Source organism: Schistocerca nitens, chromosome 3 (genome assembly GCF_023898315.1).
Source record: "Schistocerca nitens isolate TAMUIC-IGC-003100 chromosome 3, iqSchNite1.1, whole genome shotgun sequence".
Classification (NCBI taxonomy): Eukaryota; Metazoa; Arthropoda; class Insecta; order Orthoptera; family Acrididae; genus Schistocerca; species Schistocerca nitens.
In genome coordinates, this window is record NC_064616.1 from 135,154,772 (window position 1) to 135,168,966 (window position 14,195).

General features: G+C 40.9%; 1 protein-coding gene across 1 annotated transcript in view; it reads right to left on the minus strand.

Moving 5' to 3' along the window:
• The window catches only part of LOC126249105 (mRNA export factor GLE1-like), a 78,387-nt gene extending 67,026 nt beyond the window's left edge, over nt 1–11,361 (minus strand). Inside the window, exon 1 of the mRNA XM_049950755.1 lies at nt 10,713–11,361. Within this exon, the coding sequence (XP_049806712.1) occupies nt 10,713–11,361 (649 nt within the window). The remainder of the gene's footprint in view (nt 1–10,712) is intronic.
• Between the last annotated feature and the right edge of the window lie 2,834 nt (nt 11,362–14,195).

Consider the following 14,195-nt stretch of genomic DNA (forward strand, 5'->3'; position numbering starts at 1 on the left):
CGAAATAGATGTGGTTGTGCCTGTTTCAATTTTGAATCAGTTGAAGGAAATGAAAGTAGTATCTTTGGTGACTACGTAACAGTGGGAACAAGATATAATTCTTCTGGCTTACCTGGCGATCTGTTGAGAACTTGATGTCCAGGTACACTGTTGGATTTCAGTGTTGTTTGTATACGATTTTTTTACAATGTGACTGCTTAGCTTCATTTGGTGCAACAGCTACGTAAATATCAGATGACTGTGGGGGTGCGATCAAGTTGACTGGTAATGAAAACGCAGAGGTGAGTACAGTTTCAAAGTACAGGGGGGTCAGTGAATTCCTAAGGGATCCCCATGCATACATGGTGCCTCAATTGTCAAGAGTCAACCACTGGACTGCAGCAGGCTACAACTGGAAGAGATTTAGATATGAAGATGGCGTTCCACACACCGAGTCTCGACATGGAATTGTATTTCTGAGGAGACAAGATACACAGAGTGTATATAGTTTTTTTTCATTAGTTAACAAATTTTATTAAGAAGACAAGGAAGGAGTATTATTGAAATCCGTTAATAGTATTTGTGAATAGGGAACAGTCCTTCAGTATGATTCTGGTTTTATTTCTTTGAGTGGCAAGATATTTCTGGGATGATAGGGCCGTTTGTAGACTCTCTGTTTAGCAACGTATTAAGCTCTGTTCTCGGAATAGGTCGAGAAACGCGTTGTACGAACCCGTATAACGCCTAACTGGAGAATAAACTCGAGTAACTTAACCGGCAATTTCTGGTTGGTTAGCGATCGTAACCAGGGAATAACTTTTCAAGATGGCAGGGTAGTGACAGATACAGCCAGTAATGACGAGATTTTGGCTGAACTGTTCAAGAGAATGTGGAAGGAAAATAAATGGTGACGACGTCGATACCGAATTTAAATCCAGATTTTGCTTATCAAAGGGAGCTGTACTTCGTCTTGTCGGTCTTGTACGTGAGAAACTCGAGCGTAATTGTGACGGACAGGTGAGATGATTTCTCTGTTTTCTTAAATAATGCTGTTTATTTGTAGTAATATGCATTAGGTTTCAGTACCTCGTGAATTCCGTAGTGTTATTTACATAAATTAGGCACATTAAAATAGATATTTGTAGAAAAATAGTCTTGTTTATCTGGTATGTATTACAATTGCTCCAGTAGCGGAAAGGACTACTTCGTTAGTAGTAGTACAAAGTTCGTTCTGCCCTACTCTCATTGTTGCCAAATTTATGCAAGATGGTTGATCCAAGATGGTGGCGATAGATATGGCAACGTTGCAATGACATTATGGTGGGAAGTTCAAATTCTGACTGGAAAAAATATGGCAGAAAGTTCACATTCCAGCAACACACCACCACTGCCTCCACCAACCTAAGAAAATAGCGAGAAAATAGGTCACTTGGGCTATCTCCACTAACGTAAGTCATCTGTCTACTACTTATTCCTAGGAATTGGTGGGAAAAGGACACAACCTGTGCTGAATAGGATGGACATATGTCTTTATTTTGCAGGCAGTCTTTATTTAAACAATTTGAGGCAGTACTGCTATCCAGTGTGTTTACCATGTGGTCTGGACTTCAACTGCCCTAGTACACAGTATCACCACCAGAGGCTGCCAAGGTCCCTCCCTTTGCGTAATCCAAGATGGCGGTCATGAGGAGGAAAATGGCCGGAAAAGGACTCAGGTTGTTCTGGGCTGCTGAAATAAGGGAGGAGTGTACTTTATTTATTTTTGGAACAATTTATTTAGGGATGGAATGTGACATAGTATATTTATTACACTGATACAAAACACTCGCTCTGACGTGCTTCAGGTCACAATGCACAGTTTACAGACCTGCAAACTAAACATAAATAAAGCAGTACTCTGATGTAAAGACACGCAAAGAACTCGTAAATTACCTAAATAGCGCTGCACACGGCCTACAGACCAGCAAACTACTCATAAATCACCGAAATAATGCAGTACACTGATTTGCAGGCAGGCAAACAACCTGTAAATACCGAAATAATGCAGTACACAGCATACAGACATGCAAGCAACTCGTGAATTGTCAAAAAATAATGCATGTGTAACGCTATTCAAACATGCTCACAAAGCTTAAACAGCCAAAAACAATGCAGTGCACAAACACCCAGTGCACAAACACTCACTATATGTAAAAAACGCTTTCGGACTATCGTCAACCAAGACATATCAGATGCTCCAAAGCACGCAGGCGTAAATGCCGCCGCGAGGCACCGCTGCTGCCGATGGCAGACAGCAGGTGAAAGTCACGTCTACAGTTAGAGTTCTTCGAGAGTTATACTGACGTCACAGAACTCCAATGTGTGCACGTACTTCCCACCGTCCCATGTCCACTGGACGGCACAGGATGCTGCCACACACGTTCCCAGGAGTCGGGATGCACCGGCGGCCCCTGCAAAATGAAGACGTGGCCGTCAGCTGCCAACGCATGCACAGGTATCTGTTTGGGTCCCGATGGCATGAGGTGGTATTCCTGTCGCAATATTTGTTCACCTAGGCACAGTTACTTCCACCATGATACACAGCTGCGGTGTGGGTCCAGCGCCGAGAGAGATGTTTGAGTAGCAGCTAAAACTTTCTCAAAGTTATCCTCATGCCACATGTCTATGTAAAATAGTGGCATGTCCCCCTTCTGGACGCGCTATAGAAATCTTTTCCAGAATAACATCGACAGCTTTGTCCCTAGCAATCCTAGTTGGACAGCCCATTCATCACTGAAGTTACCCACCAAACTGCTGCTGCTACCAGTGTGGGAGCACCATCAACCATTGTTGCCTGCAGACGAGACATTCAACAGCGAAAATAGTTTGTACAGATCGCCATATTGCACTGACAGTTAAACCCTGCAAAAGTGGCATACAGATCGTCAAATACAGGAAGACTCTTATTGAATTACACTGCTGTGCCACTGAGGATAAAAGCTTGAACATTACAGTGTGAAACCGATCTCCAGCCTGGCAATATATCACCCTGTACAGTGTTGATGTAGAAAACATACAATTAGTATCCTGCACCCTACAAAATCGCCACTTTTGCATCATTCATATAGCTATCGACCGCCAGACACTCGTACATATATCGTGAAGAGAGGCAGCATCGTATATACTCGTCGCTGCACTAGATATCTTCCCGCAGCCTATGGTCACCAGTCACCCGCTTCCGATATGTGACCAGAGCGCCCTCGACAGACCGAAGCCACTCTCCCAACTATTGTTCAAAGATGGACTGGTTACCACACCAATCTCCATACTCTTGGGATTACAAGAACACATGTATTTTGCCACACGGTTTAGCAGAATATTATACCATTTACGAGATACTTCCCGATGTCAATAACATTGCAATATTGCGTGTGTAGCAGTATCGCTCGTGCAACATAATTTAGAGGAGCATGCTGTAAACCACTGAGTAACTAGAATCTCATTCCGTCTGCGAGGACCTTTACATGAAAAATCGAAAGAAATATAGGAAACTGATATTTCCACTCGCGAATACCGATGTCAGTGATTTAGCAGATTCCAAATCGTCCCTACAATTTACAAAGTCAACTAATGTGTTTCTGATGTCCACAGAACCAGAAAACGTGTCTTCCACCTGTCTTTTACCTGCTAAACGTGCACACCACAATCGGTGTTCCCTCAACTAAATAAAGGCAAAAAATTGGCAGAAGCAGTAAACTGGACAATTTACAAGGGAGGGAAAAATGGTCCAGCGCAAACACAGGTCCATATTGGACCTTCTCTAATTTCCACTCGATCAAGAAAGCTGTCCAACACATACCAAGTATTAGTTCGCAAGTCGGCCGTCTAGAGGATGATACGGTTAAGTCAGCTACATTCCTACACCACAATAGGCCTCTCCTTATGGACAGCTCCTACCGTTGGCCAGAAACGTGAATCATTCCCTCCATAGGCGACCATCGCAATGTGGCGCGCAACCCCAGTCAGAGTATCATTCTAGGAAAACCGGCCACACATATATTTTGTCACTGTACTTACAATTAAGCATTACAATCATGGTCTCAGTTGAAAGATATTCGACGCATCGGAAATACACCATGCCTATGGGTGTGGCTCTGGAAATAGAAATATCTGTACTATTCTTATGATTTGACATGCTCTTCCCTGTGCTATCACAGTATTTCACGTCAAATCCATACCTTCCTTACGACTGGACATAGTCATTTCCTTTGAACATGTTGCAACACACACACATACGTCATAAGGCTTACACTCAAGAACCAATCACACATCCCCCACTACTAAGTATAATAGAATGAGATTTACACTCTGCAGCGGAGTGTGCGCTGATATGAAACTTCCTGGCAGATTAAAACTGTGTGCCCGACCGAGACTCGAACTCCGGACCTTTGCCTTTCGCGGGCAAGTGCTCTACCAACTGAGCTACCGAAGCACGACTCACGGTCGGTACTCACAGCTTTACTTCTGCCAGTACCTCGTCTGCAAGGTTCGCAGAGCTTCAGTAAAGTTTGGAAGGTAGGAGACGAGGTACTGGCATAAGTAAAGCTGTGAGTACCGGCTGTGAGTCGTGCTTCGGTAGCTCAGTTGGTAGAGCACTTGCCCGCGAAAGGCAAAGGTCCGGAGTTCGAGTCTCGGTCGGGCACACAGTTTTAATCTGCCAGGAAGTTTCACTAAGTATAATACTTTGACAATAACTGATTGATGGTGATACGAAATAATACTGACCGAAAATCAACGATGCATGGAAATGTGTCATATGTTTTTCTTGCGAGTGGTACTACTGTGTCATAGAAAGAGAGACATAAACGTCTTACAAACCACCAGATGCTAAACAACACGACCATTTTACTATCACAAGCGGTGATTGTAGGACTGTATATTATCAGACCAGCAGTGTGGTTACACATAGACCTCGATGAAACCTCGTGATAAAATCGCCGAATTTTGAAAGTGATTTGGCTAGGTTATGTGGTATGAAACCACTATTTGGAACACTCTCATTCCGCTGCTAGTTATTTCCCCAGTATTTGTAACGTATTATGTCCTAATACCATGTCAGAATTTCCGCAGTATATCCACTGGCTGATAGGCGATGGATGATTGAGAAGGATCACAAACAGTAGATGGTGTGCTGATTGAGTTCGTAAGAAATGTACACAGGCCTCTCAGATCTCTAGTGTTACGCTATCCGCTAGAAATGATGTCTACGGTTTTGAATAAAGTATTTCCATTCAACCACCTGCCTGCATTTGATTCTTTGGATAAGTCCTTTAATGATTACTTTCCGGTACTCTCATATTTCGAAACTAGTCCCCTTTTTACAACGTGGTTTTAGGTAGTCCCTACTAACCTTGCATCTCTCCCATTTCTGCAGCTTTGTGCATGTGATTGTTCCAATTTCAGTCAGAACTGAGCAGATGTCAGACAGGGACATATCCACCACTTTCTGAAACCCATGTAGAAAGAGACTGACCTGAGTTAGAGCGGTAGGTCCGTGTTTTGACCGTTCAGTAGAAATGGGAACATGTTATCGTAGCTCTGACAACAGTCTACGATGTGTAAGGTCAGCGCCAAACGAAGACTGCTCCTGCAGCACTAGATAGTTTAAATGACAGTACGAGAACTGGGAGAAGGGTGAGGATTCTGCTACTGCGTTGTGGTGAGTCTCCAGTCTACATACAGTTACTACAGTCTAAAGCAGATCTGCGTCTCTCAGGGCTCGTTCACGTCTTACAGCCCAACATGCTATCTTCATTATTTTGAACCACCCAACAGAGAAAAATTAAGAACTATAAAAGTTCCACTAACTTCATCCAATAAAGAACTCGATATAAATTTTATTACATTTCTCTCCTCCCATATATCGCAAACAAATACCATTGGCTGGCCTGCATCGAGCACATGTAACCATCCTATTAAATATACAGTTATTGATCCACTGCACAGACCAGTTTAAAGTTTCATCACATTTACTGTAGGAGAATGACTGTATCTGCTGCTAGAGATACTCACTGTGACCCTGTGCCTTGGTTTGAAACATTGGCTTTTTTCTCCCATAACATGCTTTGTACACTGCTTTACATTTAGTTTTTTCCACCATGACTTTGAGGTCTGCATCAGGTTCTAAACTAACATTAACATGTTCTGATCCATTGCTTCTCAGAGAAAACTAGACGTCGCACGGTGTTTATCATGTTGTTACAGCTTCTACTATAACACACCAAACACATTACATGATTTTAAATATAAGACCGTTACAACTTAAGGAAACTGGCAGTATCATGTTATTACTGCCGCTACCATAACACACCACACACACTGGATGATTTTAAATAAAAGACCGTTACAACTTAGGGAAACTGTAAGAGTTTGGCGGTGTTATGGAGAATTTCCAAACTGCAGTCTGAAGGTGATTGACGAACTCTACAATTAAACTCATCTGTCACAATGACGGAATAGCTGATGGGTCTGCGATCCATTTCGACTGATTCCTCGTATTGGAGTCATGTACACAATCACTGTTTTGGTGCTAGAAATCCCCAGAAGGTGTTACCCCTCCACCAAAACTCTCTCTCCAACTGAGACAAGCAATGTCAGTCAATTTAATCTGCAGCCTACCAGATATAGACCGCTACATTCCACGTCACGTGAATGAATGGAGCTTGCCGAGTCCTCGCCAATCCAAGTGCACAAGATTTCTGCAGATGAGCCCATGTCTAGGGGGTTAGCTTTCCTTTTCGATGAACAGTAACAGATGTGACAGCGTTGTGATGTAATAGCAGATAGTTAAGAAGAACAAAAAACGGCTGATTTTTTATGAATGATGGAGCTCCATATAGATAGAGTTCGAAGCATTTTACGTAAATTTACTACACTGTCAATTTTAAAGTGTTGTTCTAGTGTCTGTGATCCGTACCAGGAGGGTATTGGTAAGAGAGAACATAAACACACGCACTCCTAAGGCTACATGTTTGTGCACTTGAAAAAGGCTATAACGTTAGATCACATGATTCTCTGACCTATCAGTCGTGTGGAATGCAGCGCTGTTAATATTCCAATGTAAGAAATATATTGCAAGCGCAGGACATACATCCTTCATCCCGGTTTGTCTATGATAAACTATGTTATCGAACCGTTAAACGAAAAAACTACTTCGTCAAAACATTGTCTCTGTTTGATGTGGGTACAATATGGCTTTCCAGCGATGTATACCGTCCACTGTTCACATCCGATCACAGTTCAGAAATTATACTATACAACAAGATATATACATGGGGATTGAAATATCTCACAAACACATATTGCTAACTTCGTTATGAAACTGAAGTATCGATTTTATACCCAAGATGCAACAGAGGAATGGAGTACATTGCATAAACCTTAGTTCATTTAGAGGAATGTGTCACATTTCATCACACATGAAATGGAAGTCCTCTGATGACCAAGAGGTTACCGTTAACGATCGCAAGTGGACACTGCTCTAAGACCCACACAGAACGCACAGTTTATAAAGGCACATTTGCATGCCGAGCGTGAGTTTCTGCGGAAACGCGAAATATTAATTAAATAAATAATCAGTGACTAATAAATAAAGCCTATGGCACACAACTGCAGCGCTGTGTCGCTGATAAAGACAAAAGAATAATTACGTTACTCTTATGTTTGATTAAGAGAAGGGAGAGCTCAGGTAGAAGTGGTGCGAGAAGCACGTATTTTATTTTATTGTCTGGCACACCGCCATATTTTCATGTTATAGAAGAATACTGCGAGTTGCAACCACACTAGGCACTCGATTCTGTAATGAATTTATATTTATAAAAGTAAGTAGGATTATGAACTGTAGGCTATTTCATTGAATATATCTGATTTAACTAACTGTGTAACTTTTTTATGTTAGTAGACAATCACCTCTGTACGACGTATTGGCATGGCTGGCAAATCATTGTAATATTGAGATAAGATCATGAGTCCGTACCTACCGCAGCAGTCTTTGGAAACGATTTAATTACGAAGTCCGATAATTTCAGTTTTCTTTCACGGTCAACTACGAGTTACATTGCCTTTTCCAAATAGCCATTGTCAAGCGTCTGATACCGAATAATTAAACATCCACGTTCCAGATAAGCAAATACCAATTACAACCAATCTCTATCATACAGATAGAATAATTAATATTTTATTTTATTTTTATTTATTTTATATTGGCGACTGCGTGTCGGACTTGTTATTTTGTCATTTGTTACATTGTTCTTTTTGTTTCATGTCAAAAATCAACTTTCTGGACCTGGACATGAATGTATGAGAGATAATGAAAATCTGAAGATATTTTCCAATTCTAAAGTTTTGCCGGAAGACGCAATGAAGCTTCCAGCAAAATAAGGTAAGACGCAGCATCTTTGCATTAGCAGGCTTGACCAGACGTATAATTCAGTGTATTAGCTTTTCAGTAAATTCTGTAGTGTTTCTTTCGCGCATAACAGTTTTCAGTAACAAATTTCATTCTTAGCACTTTTTCCTAAACAATAACGTATCCAACAATACCAATACACGAGTGTACAATATGGCCGACTTCTGTACGATATGATGTAACATGGCCAGCAGCCATTACCAATAATCTCAAATTCAGTTTATATTTTTAAATTAACGGGACAGCCATTGTTGCTACGAGCGATTCATGCTCAACTGCATTTCATTTTAAAATCAGTGTCAAATATTTTCTTGAAACATAAATCACGTGTGGCATGGTAATGACTAGAAATCAATACGCAAAAATGGAACAGCAAAGACGTACTATTCAGACACAATCCGACTCGGACGAGAGACAAATGTTAGAAAATGACTTTACGACAGCAACCGGTAGTGACGATTTATCAAACATTGACGCAAGTGTTACGGAAATTTTGACAATAGGCCGTTGTAACACGTCCTTTTTATTCTAGGTTTTAGTTATCCGCTCGGTGGCGGATCTGATGAGCAGCCCAAAATTAGATAATTAATTAATGTGACCGTGTACCTAATGGGCTAGCAATCGGATTGGACTGCTCAGGAGGTGTTACATTCCGTACTATCCTCACAAATATGGTAATAATTATGGTTCGGTGGTAATGAGGACAGCAAACACAGTTTCATAAACAAAACCTATACTCTTAGCAAAGCACAAAAATAAGGAGACAGCCACTGCCTTCGTCAATACATTGTTAATGACGGCTAATCTCATCACAGGTCTCTTTAGTTATTGTTAATCGTCACACGCAATATCCAGTCACTGTAATCCAAGTAATGCCGGCGCGGTAGACGCGGAAGTATAACAGCGGCACTCAATCTCACTGAAATCACTTTATAATAAAACTTTCTCACTTTTCCGCCGAATATTGATACAAAGGGGTTAAACCACGGCGTTGGCCACTCCCTTTGCCGGTAAATAGCAATAATTTCTGCTGGCTTTTTGCACAGCTATTCCCGCCTCGCGGGAACCTACCACACCCGGCCTCGGCACTCCACGCTACTAACTTCGCACTTCTCTCCGCCCAGTTATTCCCGCCTCGCGGGAATCTACCCAAGCCGTCCACTCGGCACTCCGGGGAATCCCCTCTAGCTCGCGCGTCCTGCACACACTACTCGATATTTGCCCTGTCGACCTGTGTGAGCGCAAGTTTTAATAGTAAGGGCCTGCAGACCCCTTACATCCCCGCCCTCAAAAACTTCTTTTGAACCGCAGGTGAAAAAGAATCGGCAAGGGATTTAAAAAAAAACATAGTTACATTTGAAACAAAACATGCAATACAAATCATTAATGAATTTACAATTTTTCAAAATAATCCTGGACTCCGGTAGTGGGCTGCCTCCATAACAATTTCTACAAAAAAGGTTAGTACATCACATAAATGGCATTATTCAAAATTACAAATTTTCAGTTCAACCAGCAAATCGTCTATAGTCCAATATCAAAAATGAAAACATACACAGCATATACACTCAAACATTCATTACCTAAATACAGAACATATGGATTATTACTACAACATAGTTATTACAAGTTTTATATGCATTCTGAGATAGTCCTTGACATGAAATATGCAATTCTAACTGTAATATAACACAAAGCACAAATGTAAACAAACCCTTTCCTATTTCAATTGTCCATTTTACAACTAATTGTCCTAACCATGTCTTAACATGTTTATTTTGGGTCATTATAGCCCTCACTCTAGACCGGACCTCATCTGGAGAGTCATTCGGTTTTGCGGTTCCTCCGCCTCTTCCTCGGAAATCAGACGAATGATTGATGTGGATTCTTGGGTCATTACTCCTTTTTCTGTTTCGATCCTTAGCTTGCTTGTATTTCTGTGATTTAATATACTCCAATTGCTCCAATATCTTCATTAAGGCCTCTCTACCTTTAATTGGGCTCCTGGATACGGTTCCTTGTCTTTTCTGATTCATTCTTCTTTTTATTGCAGATATCATTACGTTGTCATTCAGGGGTTGTTCCAAAGTCTCGTTCCCTTTCCACAAATGTTTGGCAATTTCTTCAGACGCTCCTTTCCAATCACTAAGTGGTTTGCATCGTAGTGGGTCCTCAAGTGCTGCATATTGACGACTCTTGGGCCAGCATTTCTTCAACAATTCTCTTCCGAACTGACCATTATCCGTAGTCTCTCTCTTCCTCTTGATGCCACAAGTGAAGGCCTCACCTTTGATTGCACCCCACTGGTCATCTTCTTCTCGCTGTACGGCTATAGCATTTTTCAGATTTACTGCCAATTGTTTTTGTTTCTCTCCTATCCCCTCAACCACATTGTTGCATTGTTTCTGCATCTGCGTCACTTCGGTGATCTTTCCTCCCAATTGGGTTCTATTTTCTTCAACATCTTCTTCTATCTTTTCTGTCAACTTTCCTTCCGTCTTCTCCACGTCTCCCTGCATCTGGTTTACATTCTTTTGTAGCTTACTTTCTCTCTCGTCGACGTTCATCTTCAGTCGTTTTGGTAACTCCTGTATTTCCTTCCTCAGATTACATTCCGTCTTTGTGTACGAGGTTCTGATTTCTTGTACTATAGCTTCCTTACCCGACTCCAAGCTTTCTCTAAATTCTTGAAAATTCTTCTCTATTAAGTCTATGGATTTGTGTAACCTTTCTTCCCTCTCTCTCGTTTCTTGTGAATTCCTTTCTAATGATTCTTGTAAGTCTTCCTTTAGTGATTTTCCGAAATTTCGTACTATTTCTTCCCTTTCTTGTAAACCCTTCTCTAATGATTCTCTGAGTTCTTGTGAACTCTTCTCTAATGATTCTTTGAATATTCTTCTTTCTTCTCTAATTTCTTGTAGCAAGGCTGCTAACATCGATCGCATATCTGCATCCTCTGAAACTGGCCTAGCTCTCATCGCTTGTCCCGGTGTCTCAGGATAACTAGTTGAATGTGCTGATGGGCTTCCTAATGGCAATCCACAATCACTAATTCCTGAATCATCTCTGTCTCTCTGTCCTACCCCTTTCCTTTCAACTACTGCCTCACAGATCTGCCTATCTTCAATAGACATGTTTGGTTTATATTTAATGCCCAGGCAAGTAGTACAAAATAACCTCCAATAATTCAACACACTCCTAATTATCATGAACCTACTTAACAGTACCTGCAATTTCTTTAGTTAATTCCCAAAATGATATAACATGCATGAGTATTAATCATAACAGCTCTCAAAAACCTAATATTTCAAGAACAATTTTCACATACACAATTTATGCAAAATATACTTTAAACAAGATAATCATAACATTCACAACATCTATAAATGCAAATTCATCAATACCATTATCACTTATACAATGCAGTGTGCACCAATAAGCATGCTAGACTTCAAAATATGTTTCGCAACTTTCCTGAAATTACTACAATTTAGCATTTTCCCTAACGTGAATATCAGTTAAAATTGTTTATTTATCACAAAGACTGCATACTGCAATTTACTGTTATTTTAACTCGTCGTCTTCACTCACCAACCGACGTTACCGCGAGTCGCGATGTTTTGACGTTTCAGATGGGCGTGGTCGGTCCGCTGTTGGAGCTCGCGTGAAGGTGACGTAGTTTGTAGCTCTGCCGCTAGATGCCGGGACTGCGCTCGTTGTCTCGAAGTTGTGTCGCTGTGTGGTAGGAGGTCGTGTGGAATCACCTCGCGGGTCGAAGCTCTTTGGCGCGACTGCTACGTGGCTTTGCGTGACGTCACTCCCTACTTGCGTCGCCACAATACGTTATCGTCAGCATACCAGTTTATGGGTCCACACGAAACCGTCCGATTTTCACCGTTCAAAGGGCAATTTCGGTCAACATTTTATCACAAAATACCTTTCTGACAACTTTTGTGACGAAATCTTGGCTCGTCTCACTATTTTAATGTTCACACGTGTCTCTCTTTAGCGTCCACTTTTCACGGTTTTTCGCGCGGATTTTCGCATTTGCACTTTGCAACACCGTTTAATACGGCCAGAAAAACAGTTTAGTCACAATCTTGCTATATTATTACTTCGTATTGTTCAAAAAATACACTGTCTCTAATCGCGATTTTAACGTTCATGCACTGTTCCGATTCCACATTAAAAATTTTGTTTTCTCGTCCTAAAATTGCACTTGTTCTTTTCACGATAAGCCAATTGTGTTAACGCGATTCGTCCGAAAATTGCAGTTGTCCTTTCACAGCTCACCAACTGTGTAACATTGCGTTCGAAAATTGCATTAGTCCGAGTCCTGTCCACGGTAAGCCAAGGTGTAACACGTCCTTTTTATTCTAGGTTTTAGTTATCCGCTCGGTGGCGGATCTGATGAGCAGCCCAAAATTAGATAATTAATTAATGTGACCGTGTACCTAATGGGCTAGCAATCGGATTGGACTGCTCAGGAGGTGTTACATTCCGTACTATCCTCACAAATATGGTAATAATTATGGTTCGGTGGTAATGAGGACAGCAAACACAGTTTCATAAACAAAACCTATACTCTTAGCAAAGCACAAAAATAAGGAGACAGCCACTGCCTTCGTCAATACATTGTTAATGACGGCTAATCTCATCACAGGTCTCTTTAGTTATTGTTAATCGTCACACGCAATATCCAGTCACTGTAATCCAAGTAATGCCGGCGCGGTAGACGCGGAAGTATAACAGCGGCACTCAATCTCACTGAAATCACTTTATAATAAAACTTTCTCACTTTTCCGCCGAATATTTATTTATTTTTATTTATTTATTTATTGTTCCGTGGGACCAAATTAAGGAGAAATCTCCATGGTCATGGAACGAGTCAATACATGAAATTATAACACGATATTAGAAACAGATGAAATGAAATATAGAAAAAAAACATATTCAGGTGACAAGTCATAAGTTTAAATGAAAACAATCAACAATGTAACACTGGAATTTGCTTAATTTTTTAGCTCTTCCAGGAGCTCCTCGACAGAATAGAAGGAGTGAGCCATGAGGAAACTCTTCAGTTTAGACTTAAAAGAGTTTGGGCTACTGCTAAGATTTTTGAGTTCTTGTGGTAGCTTATTGAAAATGGATGCAGCAGAATACTGCACTCCTTTCTGCACAAGAGTCAAGGAACTGCATTCTACATGCAGATTTGATTTCTGCCTAGTATTAACTGAGTGAAAGCTGCTAACTCTTGGGAATAGGCTAATATTGCTAACAACAAACGACATTAAAGAAAATATATACTGTGAGGGCAATGTCAGAATTCCCAGATTTTTGAATAGGGGTCGACAAGAGGTTCTCGAACTTACACCACATATAGCTCGAACAGCCCGTTTTTGAGCCAAAAATACCCTTTTTGAATCAGAAGAATTACCCCAAAAAATAATACCATACGACATAAGCGTATGAAAATATGCGAAGTAGACTACTTTTCGTGTTGAAGTGTCACTTATTTCAGATACTGTTCTAATGGTAAATAAAGCAGCATTTAGTTTCTGAACAAGATCTTGAACATGGGCTTTCCACAACAGCTTACTATCTATCCGTACGCCTAGGAACTTGAACTGTTCCGTCTCGCTTATAACATGCCCATTCTGTCTGATTAAAATGTCAGTTCTTGTTGAATTGTGAGTTAGAAACTGTAAAAACTGAGTCTTACTGTGATTTAGCATCAAATTATTTTCCACAAGCCACGAACTTATTTCAT